The 20825-nt window shown below is 43.4% G+C and overlaps 1 protein-coding gene across 7 annotated transcripts in view; it reads left to right on the top strand.

Annotated features, from left to right (window-relative positions):
- Positions 1-5433: 5433 nt before the first annotated feature.
- Positions 5434-20825, top strand: part of gria2b (glutamate receptor, ionotropic, AMPA 2b) — a 28211-nt gene continuing 12819 nt past the window's right edge. For 4 of the 7 annotated variants that reach the window (XM_062476098.1, XM_062476097.1, XM_062476100.1 and 1 more), the window contains exons 1-3: positions 5434-5799; positions 5939-6079; positions 17463-17702. In XM_062476098.1, the coding sequence (XP_062332082.1) occupies positions 5715-5799; positions 5939-6079; positions 17463-17702 (466 nt within the window). In that variant the 5' untranslated portion in view covers positions 5434-5714. The remainder of the gene's footprint in view (positions 5800-5938; positions 6080-17462; positions 17703-20825) is intronic. The other 3 variants (XR_009931997.1, XM_062476102.1, XM_062476101.1) reach the window with 1 other exon arrangement.

Genomic DNA, 20825 nt, shown 5'->3' with positions numbered 1-20825 from the left:
CTTACAGTAAGTACAAGGACATTCCCCCTAGGCAAGTAGGATGAAGTGCCTTGCCCAAAGACACAACGTCATTTGGCACGGCAGAGAATCGAACCGGCATCCTTCTGATGACTAGCCCGATTCCCTCACCACTCAGCCACCTGACTCCACATAAATGCCTCTGGAACTTTCATTCTGGTCGCTGATCCAGCCTCTCTGCCTCTCTGCCTCTTGGGGCTTCCCTTCCACTCCTCTGCACCCTGCTGGTACGACCGCTCTGTAACCTATATCACACAGACGGCCTTCTAATCCAAACTGACCTCTTCCCGGGCTGAACAGCCAGATCACTAGGCGACCAACCTGACAGCGGGTCAGCTAAACGAGATGTTCTCACGTCTGATATTGTCACAGGCCCTCTGCTCACACGCCTAATCCAGAGCCCTGACAGCACAGAGGACCACAGAAGAAGTTGTCTTCATCAGTGGGTGTTGAGGATTTACGCACTGTCTGTTTCCTGGAGAGAGAAACAGGAAGTTGCGTGAGCCAAAGACTTGGATGTGGGGTGACTGATGGGGGGCGGGGAGGGGGGGGCGTGGAGGAAGTGAGGTGGGTGTGATTTCCTGTCAGTGAACTGGGTCGTGGACGGCTCAGCTCTGTGGCTGAGCCAGGCAGGCCGAGCAAATCGTCAAAGCGGCCGTGACTCTCCAGTTTGCCATCGTTCGTTAGTTCAACTTGAACTTGTGAAAACAGAACGGCAGAAGAAGAGGAGGACGGAGGACAGAGAGAGAAAAGAGAGAGAGGGGGGGGTTGGAGAGAGAGAGAGGGAGGGGGGGTTGGAGAGAGAGAGAGGGAGGGGGGGTTGGAGAGAGAGAGAGGGAGGGTGTTGGAGAGAGAGAGGGGGGGTTGGAGAGAGAGAGGGGGGGGTTGGAGAGAGAGAGGGGGGGTTGGAGAGAGAGAGAGGGGGGGGGTTGGAGAGAGAGAGGGTGGGTGGGGGGGTTGGAGAGAGAGAGGGGGGGTTGGAGAGAGAGAGAGGGGGGGGGGTTGGAGAGAATGAGAGGGGGGGGGTTGGAGAGAGAGAGGGGGGGTTGGAGAGAGAGAGAGAGGTTAGGGTTGGAGAGAGAGGGGGGGGTTGGAGAGAGAGAGAGGGAGGGGGGGTTGGAGAGAGAGAGAGGGAGGGGGGGTTGGAGAGAGAGAGGGGGAGGGTGTTGGAGAGAGAGAGAGAGGGGGGGTTGGAGAGGGGGGGGTTGGAGAGAGGGGGGGTTGGAGAGAGAGAGAGAGGGGGGGGGTTGGAGAGAAAGAGAGGGGGGGGTTGGAGAGAGAGAGGGGGGGTTGGAGAGAGAGAGAGAGGGGCGGTTGGAGAGAGAGAGAGAGGGGGGGGGGTAGGAGAGAAAGAGAGGGGGGGTGGAGAGAGAGAGGGGGGGGTTGGAGAGAGAGAGAGAATGAAGGGAGGGGAGAAATGAGAAAGACGGCACGGAAGAGGAATTGACTGATATGGATACACAAAAGTTTTTTCAAGATGAGGCAGTTTGTCTGCATCCAAAATACAGAGCAGTCTGGCTGAGGAGATGGAAAGATAGATAGAAGCGAGGGGCCTACCCAGACAGCTGCAGACACTATCACGCACGTAGGCAATTAATAAACAGTGTTAACCTTCTCCAACCTCCACAAGCTACTCCCAGTTACCTCCCTAACTGTCTCAGGGTTCCTTTCCCCTAAACGTTCCTGCCACCCTATTCTGCCCTCTTCCACCGAGACAAATAAACATACATTTGTGAGATTGGAGTAGATGTGTTGAACGTTAGCTTTCATAATGTGGTCAACGTTGATGTTAGCCGTCAGAGGATTGTTGTTGTGTCACCCAGCTATGTTCAGTGCAGACATTATGTATTTACATTTAGTCATTTAGCAGACGGTCTTATCCAGAGCGACTTACAGTAAGTACAGGGACATTCCCCCCCCCCCCCCCCGAGGCATGTAGGGTGAATTGCCTTGCCCAAGGACACAACGTAATTTTTTCACGGCTGGGAATCGAACCGGCAACCATGTATGAGGAGGTCATGCGAAACCACCTCTCCAGACAAACTTAACTCTTATTGATGATTGTCTTTCACCAATAAGTTTCATTGAGTGAGTATGACTAGCCAATCCCTGCATCTCTCCCATCCTTGCTGCTGATCCATGATAGGTTGGCTTGTGGGAATTGCTCTGTTTGTACTACATGCTCAGCCTAGCAAGTTCTTTTGGTTCATGTAGTTGTGTATTCATGTCACATCACTGTTGTGTGCTTAACCCAGCACGGGTCACATGACCCAAAGGTTCATAACGAAGCATCGTTGTGTTTACCCAATTTTACCCAATACAAAAACAAATAAAAATAATTTTCTTTTAACCTTTGCAATGTGGGGGGTCTGAGACAGCCCAACGGTTAAAAGAAAATGCTTCACTTTGTTTTTGTATGAGGTAAATTTGTCGCAATACGACGGTGGGTCACAATGACTGATGGGTCAGAATGACCCGAAGATAACACAAGGGTTAAGGAGCCGTTCACTCGCTGGTGTGTCTGCACCTTCCATTAGCCAGCTGACACAGAAAAACTGACTCCTCTCCCTGTTACCTTTATTATTATGTTTGATAGAGAAATGGAGAACTGACTGTCTTACTTGAGATTGTGAAGTCTCAAGTAAACAAGCCACAAGCACTTTCCAACTCCACGTTCATGCAAAATAAGGCCTGACATCGATATTGTTCTGTTAAAGTCATTCAAAGGTTTGGATCCCACGGACAAGAAACTTCACAGTTGTAGTGTCACTTGTCGGTTTTCCTGAAACTTTCACATCGCCTGTAGAAGTTCTCCCAGTAAATAGGTGTCTGTTACAGAGTATAAACTAGTGTTACTCAGTGTTTCTGAAAGAGGCCAGTCAAAAGGTTCACTTGCATTTTTGCTGCAATTGTAGTTGCTTCTGTTACATTGGGCATGTGCACACGGTCACCCTGTCGCACGTTATGAGGACATGGACTGTAAACACGGACGGTAAACACACTCATGCTACTTCGCGGTTCTTGTAACATTGATTGCGCAACCTTTTAATAGACCAACTGAATATATTGTTAACCTGCACTGTAAAACCCCAAATTCTCATTCAGAATACTTCATAATTTATACAATAATTGATTCACTAAGTATATTGTATTATTATGTAAGAGATTAGATTACTTAAATAGTTTTATGTAATCAGTATCCACAAATGTTTCAAGTAAACACTTTTTGGGGGTTTACAGTGAGAAGTAATAAAATAGTCTAAACTACTTAACGGTCATTCAACATCCACATCAAAACAGTGGTCTCCTGAGTCTATGAGCCCAGTACATTAGTTACTCCACAGGATATTGACTATCCCATTACACAGAACTGCAAGATACCTCCTTTCAGTGGACAACTGACCGTGCATTACCTTGCATGTTTACTCAACAGTGACAAAACCTCCATCCTTTATCCTCTGACTCGTCCTGATTATGAACGTCCCTGGTTAACCCCGGCAGCAGACAGTTTTTGTCTCCACAAACCAATTTTGAAGGCCACCTACAGACGAGTTTCAAAGCTACAAATCAAAAGAGCAGAAGAAAAGTCACTACACAGATACGCTTTAGATTTCCCTACGGAGGTTAGCAGCGCTGGGGAGTATAGCGCATCTAACTTTCTGTCTCCCGCTCACCAATCAGAGAGATGCATCTGCCAGTTGTTGCTCCAAACAGACACGGATGAGAGCCCGGCAATTAGAGCAGAAATATATGAATATTCATGAAGTATGTCAACATCAAAGTTGCGGTGTGTTATCCAGTAAGGGTCCTCCTTGGCAGTGAAGTTAATGTCTGTGTTTGGAGCGTGTTTGTTTTTGCTTTTCCTGATGTTCGCGTAGCGTAGGCAGGAGCTATCTTAACCCTGTGTTGCTTGATAAGATTGTGTAATTTGTCCAATGTAGTAAATGACTGAAGTTGATGAAAGGTCAATGATTTACTTGATATTTACGTGATAGTAACATTTGAGAAACATGACAGAGTAACTGAAGATTTCATGTTAATGTAAAAAGAAAACATTTCTGACATTTAAGTTTTCTGTTTTAGTAAAAACAGACACTGTAATATAAACAAAGGACAACCGTATTCATGTCCCCGATTTAACAATGTTTTGTTTATACATTTACACTTTAATTTACACTTAATCACATTATAGCATCATCTCCACTCTTCACAGCATTAACCAAAACAATCTCTTCTTTAGGATTGCGGAAATAATTCAAAGGCAGCAGTGCATGGAATGCGCGGAACTAATCAAATATGAGCGCCACTTAACCCTTTCAACACCAGGGTGCGTGCACGCAAACGTCAACCAATCCTCCCATCAACACCAAGGCTCGTGAACCGCTGTCCATGGTCCTGAACGGCAGCTTCCATCAGCCTTTACTGACTGCATCTCAGGCTCCCTCCAGACTCTCATCCCATTACATTTTTACCACTCTAACATCTTCCAACCGTGTATTGATTAATATGTATATGTCTCGGGAGGCTGAGATATGGCCTGTAGATCATGAAATGGGCGACAGGAACGCCATTTCTTTTTATTGACTTCCCGGAGAGTTCTGTCGTCCTTGGCCCTCTTTAAAACGGCAGTAACCGTCACTGCCTTGCTTGAGACTATTAATATGCATGAAAACGTGGAGAACCAGCCATCGATCAACGGTAAAGAGTACAGTAATTTGGTTTATCTCACTGAAATGGGAGGAGGATCCCATCGATGGTACACAAAATACTTCCTTCAGAAAGGTGTACGGGTTAAGTCCACTTTTGTGGTACAAAGTACAATAACTTGTTTTTTAACCAATTGTGATTGAGTTGATTTTATTTGATGTGTGGTGTAGGATCTGAGTGAATTTATGGTATTTCGCTGTAGGTAAAAGAAACAAAAACACATTCAATGCCATCTGCAGCATGTCAGGCGTAACCGTTGACACACATGACCTATTTTTACAGGTGTGAAAATCACTTAGAACCCATTGACAGCATGCTATATCATTCAATATATTGCGAGATATACGTTGCCAGAGCTTGTTCATGAAGGCCAGTTCATTTCGTTAATTGTTATTTCCTTTGGGATCACAAGGGGTTATGAACCCATGCTGCTAATTCATTGTAACACGAGATGACGATGAGAGATGGTGATGATGGAATTTCGGTGCCATGAAACAGGTTTAAAAGGTTAGGTTCTCCCCACATGTCATCAAATTTTCTGATAAACTATGTATTTGTTTGTTTATGAGCCATATACATCGTGAGTCAATGAAGTGGAACGCGCCGCTCGGCTTACTTCGTATGTTTACGCTTCTCATTAACATTCTCCGTTTGTCGGTGATGCTGAAACGATCTGAAAGCCAGCTGGATCTCCAGCGCGCAGAGCGGAGACGAGCAGTGTTCCTGTGCGTTAAAGGAGGTGTTGGCTCACATGAGTGAAGCGACTAGAAGGAAAAGCGGAATAGACAATAGCCTACATATTCTTAATCATTCCTTTACAGCTGGAACTAGTGACAGAAGCTTCCCTTTACAATAACCACCTGCAGAAAACAATCACTAGTGCATTTTTCCTGCATGTGTCCAACATGTGTCGAATCTAAAATAGACTTCTGTTGAAGAAACAAGGATACCCAGGTCTGTCGCTGGATGTGGACACCTTTTCTGTGTAAATGCCTAAGATTATGAATTTGTCGGTTTTATTTTTATTAATTTTAAGGGGAATGCCGCTCGGAGGTTCTCCCAGTGTTCAAATTGGTATGTATTACTCATTTCAATTCAAATATTTGCACAGTGAGCAGCCTTAACTGTGTAAAATAGTGTACTTAATTTTCAAACCAAATAAATGTGTGAAAGATGCAAAGTATGTTGAGGTTTTCTCTGGTGTTTGTTACAGGGGGACTCTTTCCAAGAGGCGCCGATCAGGAGTACAGTGCTTTTCGGATAGGAATGGTTCAATTTGGCACCGCCGAATTCAGACTGACGCCCCACATTGACAATCTGGAAGTAGCCAACAGTTTCGCCGTCACAAATTGTTGTAAGTTACAAACGAATTTCAGTAATTTAGGAGAACCTATTTGTGGTCGACCAGGTGGGTTTGTCGAGACAGTTAAATAATTATAAACCGTAGCCTAATTATTAACTGACTTTGGAGTGGTGGATGCAATTCTTTACGTGACCATTATTCACGATTCTTTGAGTGAACATTTCTATAGAAAGTGAACAAAAACAATTATATATGGATAGCCTGCTGATTTGAAGATCTGTCAGTCGTCTCCGCTTATGTGGCCTCTTATAACGGCAAGGGAAAGTTGGTTTCCACAGTAACAGTCACGTCTGTGCTTTTCACAGAGAACAACGTCGAGCAGCAAATCCTTTCTATCAGCTAACTCATTTCTTAAGTTTTAAACTATTACAGGTATTTCCTTTCACATATATATCTAACCTACTGTCAATAACTTTTCTTTGTTCTCAATCCGCAATTGTCTTAAAATATGTAGCCTCGGATTGCCTTTTTCGTCGATGCTCATGACTACTGTAGTTAATTAAATCTAATCTGTGTGGTTTGGAGTGTGGAAGTGGTCTTAATGAGAAATATAGGATCGTGCTATACAATTCAGAATAAATAGATCACAACAGGCTAGTCGCCCTCGGGGCAGGGAGATGATCATCTGAATTAGACGCTCAGGGTTTGAAGATTACACCATCTAGCGTTACTGTCCTTTATCTGTCATCTGATGTAAACCACTCAACAACTGCTAAATGTATGTCCTTTCATAGGATAGACTAGTCGATTCGTTTGATAAGGAATAAGTCTGTTAGATGAAACTAATCCATGAAATTCAGTTGTAGGCTTGTATCTCCATTGCTACACGTTATATTAAGCTGTTGCCAAGCGACATACCCTTTTGAGTCTTTTAGAGCGGCTATATCAGAAGAGTATTTGATTGGTATTGCATTGATTGCCTTCGCTGGTGTTGTGATGAGAATGCCAGTGCGCGAGACAGATGCACCGGGATGATGCTGGAATGGAGTAGGAAAGGCGACATCCCTGTCAATCATTAACTGTTCCTAAGGAAGAGAGTTTTTCGGGGTGTGATGTCAGAGATTGTTCACAAAACGGAGTCGCCTTCATTCATGGATTTTTAAATAATCAGAGCTTAATTCACATTATCGACAGCCATTAGTATCCTTAGTATGAGTTCACCTCACTTTGAATAAGACACAAACAGATGCGTCTTTTCAAAACTCGAAACTTTCCTGTTTTCTCACCCGTGAACGTTTGCCTCCTGGAGACAGTTCTTCTCTGATGAATGGATGTTAGACTCTGGCTTAAACCAGCAGATGGCAGTCTGACTTGTAAGGCGTTGCTTTCTATTATGTATTCATTTTCTAAATAGAAAGCCCCAGTGCTCCATTGAGTAGAGATATTATAGCAAGTCCCATTAAAGTCACATCAACCAATTAGGAGTTTAAATTTGGCTCCTGAAGATGTCGTTTTAATGGGGCGGGGCATCTTGCATCATACACAGAGGAAAATAATACTTTTTACGTATTATATATACAGTATGCACTCCATGAATACCTTATAAAAGCATCATCCCACAATTAAAACTAACAGCTAGAGTCAGAAACATCTATATCATGTGTTTCCTATGATATCTGGCATGCTGTATATTTAATGGTGTATGTGCATACTGTATAGATACATTCCTACAATGCCAGGGCTGTAACATGTCAATGAATAATGCATTAGTCATGCATGCATCTGGCTAATCATAATGCCTGGTCCACAGATGTGAACAACGTGAGTCTGTGTGTTTCTGTTGGAGTAAGAGAGATACAGAGTGAGTGAGAGAGATGGACATATATACACATATGAGAGAGAGAGAGAGAGAGAGAGAGAGAGAGAGAGAGAGAGAGAGAGAGAGAAATTAGAAATACTCTCTAGTCTTCTACTCTACTCTACTTTATCCCATCCTGGCTGTGTCTTATGAGAGCACGTGAGCATGTGTTTGCATATCAGTGTTCATGCACTCAAGCTTTTGATGTATTTTTTCCTCATCACATCCAAAATAAACCCTACCTCATTTGGGAACCAATTTCAAAACAGACCATTTAACACTCCAAAAGATATACAATTTTATGGTTGAGTCACAGTGAGTGATAATTTGATGTATCCCCTGACTGCTTGTTGCCATACATACAAGTGTGTATTGTTCTGTGATAAAAAGCCAGAGCAAATGTTATTTGTACCCAAAGTCAAGTTTAATTATGTTGATGTCCCACTATTTTAGAGCAAGCAGTGACAAATTAAACAGGCTGGGGAATTGGCTGGTCAGAAATTAGGCTATAGCCTCCTTCCCCTGTCCTGAAAACAAACGTTATTTCACAATAACCCATTTACTGAACACATTATAATACAGGGCCTACAATATCAGTTACTCATTTGAAACATTTTTTATGGCTGATGTCTCCTCTCATCTAGATTAAAATCCACTTGGCTTGTGTTTGCCTTTGAGGCGATCGGGTCAACCCTAATTGTGTTGATGTGGACCAAAGGATCCACTATGAATAGCTCCTACTTGTCAAAGCAATTTGAATTTAACACATGAACTGCCAGGATTTTCAACAGTGCCAAGATGTGAAGTTCTTGCTGCACGTCTGGATCTGGAACAGGATCTAATTACAATTTTTTGATGAAAGGGTTTATTTTAATTTTATGGCGTTTACGCTTAACCTGAGCGACTTCTCCAGATCTTATCGTGCGAAGATTTCGGCATCAAGGCAGCGCGTCGACGGAAGAACACCATCCCACAACGCTAATCTGGATCTCCTCTCAAAAACGTGTCCTTGTAAGATCTGTTGTACAAGCCAATAACAACTAGCTCTTAACTGCGCCAATCCATTCTCGTGGATTCTGTAACATATTCTTCACCAGAGGGCTGGTCACTAAGGGTGCCATGGTGACAACAACTCCAGTCCCTTTGGCCCTGTTTCAATCAAGACACTCCGACAACAGCCCCCCCCCGACAACAGCCTCATCCATCAGATGGTGGAGTACCTTGCCAAGGAGATGGAGTACTCGGCTAGCGAGGGGATTAAGTACAATATAGGCAGTCCTTGACATCTAGGACATCCCCATTATGATGAACAACACTCCTTCAGCACCTGACCCAGAAGGTTTCTGGCTGTGCTGGGTGTTTTTATTGTTTCAGTGCTGCAACATGGGCACACACATAGGAACAGGCACATTGTTATCCGAGTAGCTCGGATACTTTAAGATCACCGTAAAGAAATGTACGTTTCATTAAATATGGATGGTTAGGAAATGTCTCGTTTTGGGGAAACGAGCAAATACAGTTTGTTTAGAAGGATCTAAAGACAAAGCAACAGTATTTAAGTAGTTAAATGAGTCTGATGGCGTATCCACGTAGGAATTGACAGCAAAATATTGGTTTAGTGTAATCGATGTTTGGATCAAACATGATTCCTTTGTTTATTTTTTCCCCTAGAATGTTTGCTTTGGGAATAGTTTATTAGCATCTGAAATGCTGGAGCAGAGCTCCGTCTAGGGACGATCTCCACACCATGTTGATTAGAATTTGATTTGTCCGTGTCCTCGAAATTTATTTTGGTCTCCGTGTGTGTGCTTGCTTGCACGTTCAATTTCCGTTTAAAAAACAGATATTTTAACGAAGGAACAACAGGCATGACACAAAACCAGAGAAAAGGGGTAACTTATAAGTCATAAGGGTACAGGAAGCAAGATCAAAAGCATAATTCTTGATCCATCACATTTAACTGTCTTACGTAACTCTGCCTTTGAGAGACGTTATCTGTGGGCAGGGCCGGTCCATTAAAAAGGACAGAATGATTCATACCTGTCCAAAACCACCACAAGAAGTCAAATCGATAGGAGGGGCCATTCTCCCTCACACTCTGTCACGATATGTTTAGCCAATCAGCTCTCTCCCTCCCTGGTACTTGGACACTGCAATTCAATCCTATTCAATTAAAAGAATCAGAGTCCCTGTGAGGCTGGAGGTAGGGGGCACTAAGATCACTCTGTCAAACGAGTTGCTAGGGGAAAGAAGCGCCCGTGGAAACCGTGGAGAGATGAGGAGTGGTGTGTATGTGTGTGTGTGTCTGGGTGCGTGTCTGTGTGTGCGTGTGTGTGCGTGTCTGTGTGACCATTTGTGTGCATAGGAGAGAGAGAAACACTAGGTTATGTGTGATTGTGGAAGTAGATTGAGATCCAATTGAAATTGGAAGTCTGGTAGATGTTTCTCCTGGTTAGGGGAGTCGGGTGGCTGAGCGGTTAGGGAATCGGGCTAGTAATCTGAAGGTTGCCAGTTCGATTCCCGGCCGTGCCAAATGATGTTGTGTCCTTGGGCAAGGCACTTCACCCTACTTGCCTCGTGGGAATGTCCCTGTACTTACTGTAAGTCGCTCTGGATAAGAGCGTCTGCTAAATGACTAATTGTAAAGGTAAATAGGAAGTCTGGTAGATGTGTCTCCTGCTTATCACAGCTTACACACACACACACACACACCAGTACACACACCCCAGGCTGATATCCTCCAGGGGCTATCTCCCCCTGAAGCTGGGAGCAGGAGAGCAGGAACAGGTGGGGGTGCTCACAGGATCAGACAGTTACACACCTGTATGTTGGTCCCTAAATAAAGTCAGGGTAAAATGTGTTTGTGGTTTTAAAGGATCCTAACCTTTCGCACAGTCTATCAGCTGTGATGGACATTCATCACACGTGAAGCACAGCACTGAAGGTAGTCAGCCACAAGGTCTCATGGGAACTCTGGAGTGTTACAAAAAAGAAACTTAGTGTGTGTGTGTCAGAGCGCTTGGGAGTAACAACTAATGTTTCACAGCTGTCAAACTATGGACAACATGTAGTTATTAGCTACATGTTCAGGGGGAGTCAGGTCGCTGAGCGGTTAGGGAATCGGGCTAGTAATCAGAAGGTTGCCGGTTCAAATCCTGGCTGTGAAAAATGACTGTGTCCTTGGGCAAGGCACTTCACCCTACTTGCCTCGGGGGGAATGCCCCTGTACTTACTGTAAGTCGCTCTGGATAAGAGCATCTGCTAAATGACTAAATGTAAACGTAAATGTAGCTGTTTTTGTCAAGTTCTGTACCGTAATAAAGTGTAAGGTGCTACCCTAAGAAATGATATCATAGCACACAATGAAATACTTTTACAGCGAGCCAAAGCAAATGTCTGCCAGGAGTTAATGAAAAAAACATGTCTGCCAACCTACATTTTGCCAATACAGGACTGAGTCAATGTACTGGCATCTCTCCTGTTAACAATACTAATACAAAATACTTCACCCACCACAATGCTTTTTGCACTTCAGGAAAATTAACACCTCTGATTGACACTCTAGTGAGGAAACTTTTAAACAGGTGCACTACAGCAGACTAATTCAAAATCAGATTTTGGGGCGGGGTTTTGTGATCCAGTTACCATAGTTACGTGCATGCTTTGAAGATGAGTGTAGTGTTTTCAATTCGTAGAATGGTATTTTCATGGTTTCTCATGTTTGTGATTAATAATCAGTAGCCTATGGTTGCTTGGTCCAGTACCGCAATCCTTTTTTCTACTGTAGCCATGGCGACACTACCATTGACATTTAGATGAGTACCGTTCCTTTGTATTTATTTTGGTCGATGCTCTTATCATGCATGCATGGAAACATTCTCGAATACATTTAAAATCGTAAAAAAACAAAACATGTTGTCACAGTGCTTTAAGAGTAGAACATCCTCTTTGTGTTTTGCAGACCACATGCGTTCTCAGACAAGAGTAGCATTTGAAGCTGTAATCAAGCACTTTCACGTCTGTTTGATTCTGGTCGTATTCAGAATTCGACATCTCAGATTCGAGTGTCAAGGTTTCCAGAACATCCAGACTCACTCACGCAGTTCCGTTTTGTGAGCACACAGCAAGTGAGCTGAATGAAGCTCGGCTCTCTAAAGAGACCTGTGTGTTATATTCAGCTCTCTCAAACACTGAGTGTGTCTGGTTACCATGACAGCAGCTCTCTTGGGCCTGATAGATGAAGCAATGTTTCAGTATGACTAGCTTAGTACAGAGAGTGAGACATCATTAGGGAGAATGTACTCTGTTGCTGTGTTGGTATTTCCATTGAAGGTCAACGGATATGCTTTTGTATTTTGCAATTTGGTCGCAAACCAAATTGTACCTCAGATCCCCAGACTAGCTTTCGCGGAATATTAGTAGAGTTTGTAGGCTGCAGAATGCACAGATTGGTCTCTGAGAATGAATACCGTCTAAGAATAGTGTATTGTCTTTTATGAGGTATGGCATACAGATTTTCTTCAATTCTTCCTTAGAGGCAGGAATTTTATCAGCAAATTGATTTTGTCGTCCTATGTTAGGGTTATATTACTCTTCTGCATCTGTTATGGTTTTGCCAAAACAGGCTGAGTCAATTGATGTGAAATTAAGGAAAATAGGGTATTTTTCACATTAGGGACTTGGGAGAGTGAGGGAGAGTCCCCCCCCCCCCAACCCCCCCACCCCCCCATCCCACATGGCATGCATCCAGCCCCCCATCCCACATGGCATGCATCCAGCCCCCCATCCCACATGGCATGCATCCAGCCCCCCCATCCCACATGGCATGCATCCAGCCGAAACAAAGAAGTTGGAGGGGGGGTTCGAGGAGAGGTGGGGGCGAGGGGGGGTCTTGGATGACGGAGAATGAACCCTGCTGTCCTGCCACAGAGCAGCTGGCGGAAGAACCCACCCCACAGACGCAAAATAAATCCCACAATGCCTCAGTCAGGCTCAGTGGTCACCTCACGAGTCACACAAAAGCGCTATTGAGACATGTCAGCCAATTGGACCCACAACTGAGATTGGGTGATAAGCTGTTTTGCGATTGGCTGGAAGGGGAGCCTATTGTTGAGCAGCTGAAGTGGAACTAATTGGGATTCAGCTGAGATAGATAAATAAATAAACAAGGAGGGTAAGATGAAAATGAGATTCCCCCCATGGGCATCGTTTGTGTAAAGAACAAAGAGATGAGCTCCCTTTTGTAGTTTCTGTGTGTTGTTCTTCTCTCCCTCTCTAGTGTACTGGCCAGGATGTCAATCCTTAGGAGCAGATGTGGTTGTTTGATATTCTGAGGTGACCGAGAGATTAGTTAATCTACTGTAAATCTGTTGACACAGTTTGAAGCTGTGCTCAGTGGTAGAACAAGAGGTTGCAGGTTTGAATTCCCCCTGTAGGTCTGTTTGGATAAAAACACCTGCTAAATATGTTATTATCGTACATTATAAATGGTGGTGACGCGTCTAAAACGTCAACAGTGAAATGTTCTGCAGTGTCAGAGCGAACAGTTTAATTCTGCTAGATAACACCTAGCTAATGATCAGGATGTTATGGTTTGTGGGTGGGTGTGTGTGTGAGTTCCTGCTTTTTATAAGTGGCTGAGCTTTCAACCATTTTTCAGCTCTAATATCAAAGTGACGCCATTTTGCAATAAAAAGGCCTACATTCACACATGCAGGTGAAATACATTTCGCAGACACGATTAAAGTTACCCATCCCCACATCAAACACGGTGAATTACACAATAGCAGAGATTTCACATTATACCGTTTTTTTGTTTTTCCAGCTGTTGTCCATTTCAGCTAATGCTACCTCTCATCCACGGTCAAATGTGAGTATTCAGATGTCAAATCACATTCGACCCCATGGATGAAAACCTTTTCTATGAAACATTGTGCCGTGGATGTGGAAAGGAGGGCAGCTAATTGGGACAGCTAAATATATTTCCTAGGGTGAAACCCTTTTCCTCAGCCATAGGAAGGTTATTCACATCAGTGGAGCCAGGACATATTTTACAGTCCTGTCCAGATGTGTAACGAGGTAGCTGACAGACTCATGGCAGACTTGGGTATTTATGGGACACCCCTGTGTGAGGTTGAACATGAAACAAAGCACAAAGCAGTAAAGACTCAGATTACCCATCTCTTCCTGCAGGAACCGCTTCTTGCGTAATGAACATATAACATATCAAGCTATGCAAATGTACACAGGGAGCGTCAAAACCCCATTATTCAGAACTCCTAATGAGCGGAAATGAGATGACATGCTCGGATTGCAGGGAATGTGTGGTCGAGTCATCTTAAACCAGAGAGGATGAGACAGCCAGTCAATTAAGGCTACATACATAACTCTCTGTAGTTATGCTAATGAGTCTGTCGTCTCTGTAATGACTGCAGAGTACTTCCTCTCACTGCTCAACTTTTCGACTGAGACCCCCCGCTGTTTCCGTAGAGTTTCTGCTCCTGCCGCTGACTCTGTTGAAACGATTCCTCTCTTCTGTCATCGCTTGCTGATCTTCTTTCCTCAGATGTTACTGCTCTCCTTGATACCTGGTTTTCTCAACCTCGACAACTTGACTTTACTGTAGTTCCGGGTCTAATTGTGACAGGGTTTACGGAGCTCAGAATGTCACTTGTTCGTATTGAGAAAATACAAATTATTCTTAGGAAAACTTGAAATCATTAAATGGAAATAATTTTGGGAAATGGGTTTGATGCTGGATTTCCAGGACAACAGGGTGCTTAGCATGTTGAAGTGATTCATGCACACACACACTTTTGTAATATCCTCTTGAAACACATTTTTCGGATTATAAACGGCATTTTGTTGTATCGTCTCTAAACACTCCTCAGATTATGTCGAAGTATGACACCACGGTAAACATTTTTGGAATAACAAACTGTTTGGAGTTGTGGTTCAAAATCACTGCTTGTGGACGCAGCATTACATAATAATAACATTCTGTTTCTGGGTTTTCCTCAGCTAGGCTGATTAGGGCTTGTTCATCCACCACGTAAAACGATTTACCCAGACACTTCAGTCCAGGGGGCATTTCTGATACAAGAAGTTTCATTGGAAACCAGTCATTTGTGACAGGGTAGTAATGGCTTTGACTGAATCCGTGCCATTTCTTCCAGCAACAGCTTTGTGTTATTATAATTTTTTTGCTTAATTAAAGAATCTAAAAAAGACAAATATTCACAAATGGTGGTATTAAAACAATGCAGTTCCTCATTACAAAGTTTTTGAAAGCACAGAATTGGAACTAAATACTCTTATGGAAAATGTTATTGGCACCTCATTTGACTGCATTATATGTACTTCACAACATTAACCAAATTGTATTTGTTGGTATTATCTGCTGGAAAGGCCTCAAGGATTGAAGTCTCTCAGCTGAAGCTGAGAGGTTGCATTTGGTCGCTAACCAGGCGTGATCTTAGGTGTGTCGCTAAGACCCATAAACTTGTCAAGGGAGTCTTGAAATACTCTGCCCTTAATGGGTAGGAAAAAAATAGATCAATTCACCTGGTTCACCAACTCTGGGATAAAACATCCTAGATTACACATCTTTTTGGGGGTCTTTACTGGTGAACTTGCGGGTGTAGTCACCAAGGGAGACCATTCATAGTCAATGAGAGATAAAAATGTGATGAGTCAGGTTAGTGTGTCTGTGTCCACATCAAGACAGTGTCATCAGCTTAGAGGGTTAGGCAGTGGACACAAGCTGATGACACGATCAGGATGTCTTCAGCGCTGCACTTCAAACAACCCTCTAGGAACCTTTGTTGCAGTCGGCGAACTAATGTTCGAGCAATCTGAACCTGGAGCTTTTAATTAAAGCCGTTACCCTAGCCATACCATTTTTGATCAGCTTGTTGCTTTGTGTATGTGAAGAATTTCTGAAATGCCTTACTGTTGGTTCCTTATGTTGGATCTGGTGGGGTTTTTTTCGTCACTTTTATTTGTTGATGGATTATGGTATTTACCACATAAACAAACTTCGTCCCGGTTAGCCACTTTTGAACTCTTCAATAGAGTTGCAGTGGAATAAAGGAATGTATGTAAATCACATTCTACATATTTGACTGTTTGAATGAAACACTGTCACTGCAAAACCATTCCAACCAAGCCAGCTAAAACTGTCGCTAATGCATCCACTCTACTTCCTGTGTCAGCAAAGTCCCCCCTGTTTTACCGTGCTGGAGGAAATGCTTGAATTAATTACATTGAGGACATACATGTCAATGTCAATACATCTGATTAACCTGATCGATAACTATTTGCGATTAACGTTGCGATTTGCTGACCTCTGTCCGACGTCTCGTTAATAGGCCACTGCTGGAGTTCTCTCTCACCGGTCAACGATCAGGTTCTCCAGCTTCAGTCTCCTATATCATGGATATTACAGCTTGTCCATAGGTAATAAGGACTTGGGATGAGAGATGGGTTACAGAGCTGGCGTATTTCGATGTGTGCTGTGTCAGCTTGTGGTAATTTTGTGCATAAGTGCACACGATCTGTCACGTAATTAAACATATTTCAAATAAATCACGACTAAAATTGTAGAAAATAAACAAATAACAACGCTTGCCTATTGATTTATAAATGAACGAGAATAGATGGTCGCGGTGGTCATAGACCTCTGAAGGATATTATATAGGCCACAGTAGACGTATATAAATGGCAGTCTATGTATGGCTACGGGCCACAATGTAGACATGCACTTCATTTCTACTGTATCTACTACACATTACCCTGGGGGAATCACCAGAGAAGGGGAAAATACTTCATAAATCAAGCAGAAGGGGGGAGGAGGAACAATAGATGTCTTACGGTATGCATGGACAGATATAGTGTTCCCCTACAAGGATTCATCTGAAGACTGTTCTCTGATAACAGTACAGCACGGCCCATTCATAACTGCTTATTGCTCACTGTATTGAGTTCCTACAGTGTGGGACTCCGGTAAAAAGTTGAACAAATTGCTGGTAAATATTTCACTTTTGGAAACGGAGCGTTCCCCGGGCAGTGCTTCTGGATGCAGTTTTCCATGAATCAGCGGAAACTGCATCTCTCCTTGGAGTCCTGGAGACAGTAATGTGCAGTTCAAGCCATTAAAAATGACAATATTACATGACTGTAGATATACTCTATTACTGGTACTGGGTCCTCTATAGTGGGTGCGTTCTGGGTACTGTGTAGTATGTACTGTGTTCTGGGTACTGTGTAGTATGTACTGTGTTCTAAGTACTGTGTAGTATGTACTGTGTTCTGGGTACTGTGTAGTATGTACTGTGTTCTAAGTACTGTGTAGTATGTACTGTGTTCTGGGTACTGTGTAGTATGTACTGTGTTCTAAGTACTGTGTAGTATGTACTGTGTTCTGGGTACTGTGTAGTATGTACTGTGTTCTAAGTACTGTGTATTGGGTATTGTGTTTTGTATATTATGCACTGGATGCTGTTTTGTGTGCTGTGAGGCAGTATCAGTAGAGGGAGGCAGCTGTGATTGTGACCTGTGTGTCTCCTCTGTTTTCAGTCTGCTCGCAGTTCTCCAGAGGAGTTTATGCCATCTTTGGATTCTACGACAAGAAGTCGGTGAACACGATCACGTCGTTCTGTGGGACGCTGCACGTGTCGTTCATCACGCCCAGCTTCCCCCTGGACCTCAACCAGCAGTTCATCATCCAGATGAGACCGGACATCAAGGGTCCGCTGCTCAGCCTCATAGAGTACTACAAGTGGGACAAGTTTGCGTACCTGTACGACAGCGACCGAGGTCAGAACATGTTGTCTTTCCGTGTAGGTGTGTGTGTGTGTGTGTGTGTGGGGGGGGGGGGTGTGAGGGAGGAGAGGGAGGGGAAAGTGTGTGTGTATGGGCATCACCAGCAACCACAGACAGATCGCTCTGGAGTAGAAGCGTTTTTTCTATTGCATACAGTAGATACTTAATGTAATTTGGAAGTTTATAATGCAAATGATGTTATTTGGCCGTACAGCAGGCTACTGCATGTTTGGATAAGTGCCCTGCTTCATTCATCATATATACAGTAAATGCCAGCTATATTCATGATTCCACACATCAAACATATCGGAATATCTGGTTTTAGAGAACTAATCTCTAGTTGGAGGTTGTGTATGCAGACGCTGGTCATATTCATGATGCTGAAATCATGTTAGAGACCTTTGTAGGTCTTTCCAGAGCATATTTTACATGATGCTGGGGGGGCTAGGCTATTGTCAACGCAGCTAAACAGGATTACAGAGCACTCCAACATATGAGACACACCTGTTCAACACGGAGGCTCCTCTTAAACCTGTCAGTCCTCACTAGGTCTGACACATTCTTTGGACCAAAAATTTAGCAGAAATGTAAACGTTACGCAGAAAAAGAGTTGTTAGCAGTTCATCGTAAACAAGGTAGCAGAACACTCAGTAAAGGGCATTGTGAGGAACAGCAAACAACTTGTCAGATAGCATCAACCATAACATTGCACCTTTAGTGTGAGAACCAGGCTTCATGGCTGGCAGCTAAATAGAGGGGCTGTTCTGCTGTCTGACATTAAGGTTTCCAGCCCTCATGGCAGCGGTCTCTGATTTCCACCACCACGCTGAAGCACAGACACTGTCAGGGTTTCTGCTGTTGTGTGAAAGTCAAGCAACTCTGACTATGTACGATTGAATAACCTAATATGTCTGGAGAGGAGAAGGACACCTAAAAGTTTAGACTTGGTCTACTAGCTTGGGGTTATGGCAATCACTCCACAATGCTGATTAAATGAACCAGAATCTGCTCTTAGTGTCTGTCATGTAAGTGTGTTACATTGACTTTCAAGCCAAAAGAAAATTGTTATATCCCACTTGGGTTACTATGATCCACTGTTCCCACGTTGTAAATAATAGAATAATATTAATAAAAGAATGTAATAGATACTAAAATAATAGACTACAATGGCATCCCTGATAGGAGGGGAAAGGAGAATAAGGAGGTAGAATTGCTACCTTTCACTTTTTTCTAAGGACATTGAAAAGTGCTATGGTAGCAGCAGTATATTACTTTCATCCTGGTCTTACGTAACAGCCGTTCTTGTATAACAATAGCTGAAAGGAGAAATGGAATCACATTAGGTTTCATTTCCCTGTGAAATCACCCTTCGTATGTAACACTTCCCAGAGCATGAGATTTGGGATGGGAAGTCAATGGCGGAGCTCCTATTTCAGCGAGTGACACTAGGAGACGACTACATCTCGGCTCTCTGTGGGGCCCGGGGAAAGAGAACCGGTGGCTTACAGTTTGACTGTATGAATCAGCGGCGTGGAGTCAACGATCACAGAGAGGATTTGTTGTCGCTTGAGTATTAGACAGGCTAGGATTAGGCTACGCTACGGCGAAGCACCACGTGTCTTCTCTCCGTTTCACTTACGGCGCAGAAAGGTTTCACTGACGGTTTTGACGCTGAAGAGAGCTCACTGTGAGTGTCCTCATGTTGCATGCTGTAGACAGAAGAGATCCCTAGCTGTAGACGTGTCAGTAATTCTCCATGTTGGGTGTGATTCCTCCTGGCTCCCCCCGTCTAATTAGGTCAGACTTATTCCCATGGCAACGGATGCGTGGTACGCCTACTGGTGTGATGGCTTGACGAGGAGTGTGGTGGTGGTGGGGGAAGTGTGTGTGTGTGTGTGTGTGACTGTGTGTGTGTGTGTATGACTATGTGTGTGTAGATAACAGTTAACAACAGTTATGCTAGGGTGTGCTTGAGCCGCTGTTAGATATGATGAATCCCATTAGCACATGGAGACTAATTGCTGATCTACTCCTCCTCTGACTTTCTCGAGAGCTCTTTGAACATGATGCTGTCGAGGAGGGTATGGTCATGGCTGCTAGAATTGGAAAAATACAATTAAATGTATTTTTTTTATTCGTTTTACAGTGGAGAAAGACAACATTGCTTTTATGTACCGAACACAGTCTGACTGGAAAACAAGTTGGCCAAAAAGTTCCATCTCAATCTCAGAGGCTTGAGTCTGAATCCGGCCTTGGCCCTTTGCTGCATGTCTCTCTCTCTCTCTCTCTCTCTCTCTCTCTCTCTCTCTCTCTCTCTCTCTCTCTCTCTCTCTCTCTCTCTCTCTCCTCTCTGTCTCTCTCTGTCTCTCTCTCTCTATCTCTCTCTCTCTCCTGTCACTCTTCACTTGAAAAAGGTCCAATACAGCATGAAAAATCCCCCCAAAACTATATATCTTAAAACGAAAAAGTGTTCTCCATCTTTTTGAGATCCTTGGCATCCTCTACATGGTTATGTTTTAGCAGCAGGGATTGTGGCTCCTCCTAATTGACTGTCAGTAAGAGAGACTCATACTTTCACTGGAAAAAGACGATTCATCTTTCTACAAGCGATCATGGTTTTGAACTACTCTAGAGCAGCACTGTCAGGTAAGCGAAGGCGATGCTTTCATTTTCTGCCTTGGGACACAGCTACCGCACCACTTAAGGCCTAATGTGAGGTGACACAACAATGTTTTGTTTCTGATAATTAATTCAATTATTGTTTCACTGTCAGGCTAATCTAGGACAGCATAACATAGGCCCCAAGCTCATACAACATATTTTTAGATAATGAGCTCAAAATCAAGTGAGTTTCATATGGTTTTGATGGACACACATGGACAATGAATATCGTACTTTCCGGTAGAGTTGAGCCATCCTCAACTTTTTTTTACATGTAAATGTATGTGCGGGATTGTTTTCTTACGTTTTCTTACCGAAATTACGTTCTAGCCTACTGCATAATTACATTTATACTATGCTTGAATTTTTTTATTCAACTCCATTTGTTCGGCAAATACGAATGGTGAAATTCAGATCCCAAACATACGCCCACTTATTCACGATGCACGCATATTG

Source organism: Osmerus eperlanus, chromosome 13, assembly GCF_963692335.1.
Source record: "Osmerus eperlanus chromosome 13, fOsmEpe2.1, whole genome shotgun sequence".
NCBI classification, from domain to species: Eukaryota; Metazoa; Chordata; class Actinopteri; order Osmeriformes; family Osmeridae; genus Osmerus; species Osmerus eperlanus.
Note: the sequence above shows the minus strand (reverse complement) of the source record. Positions and strands in the feature narration are given on the sequence as shown.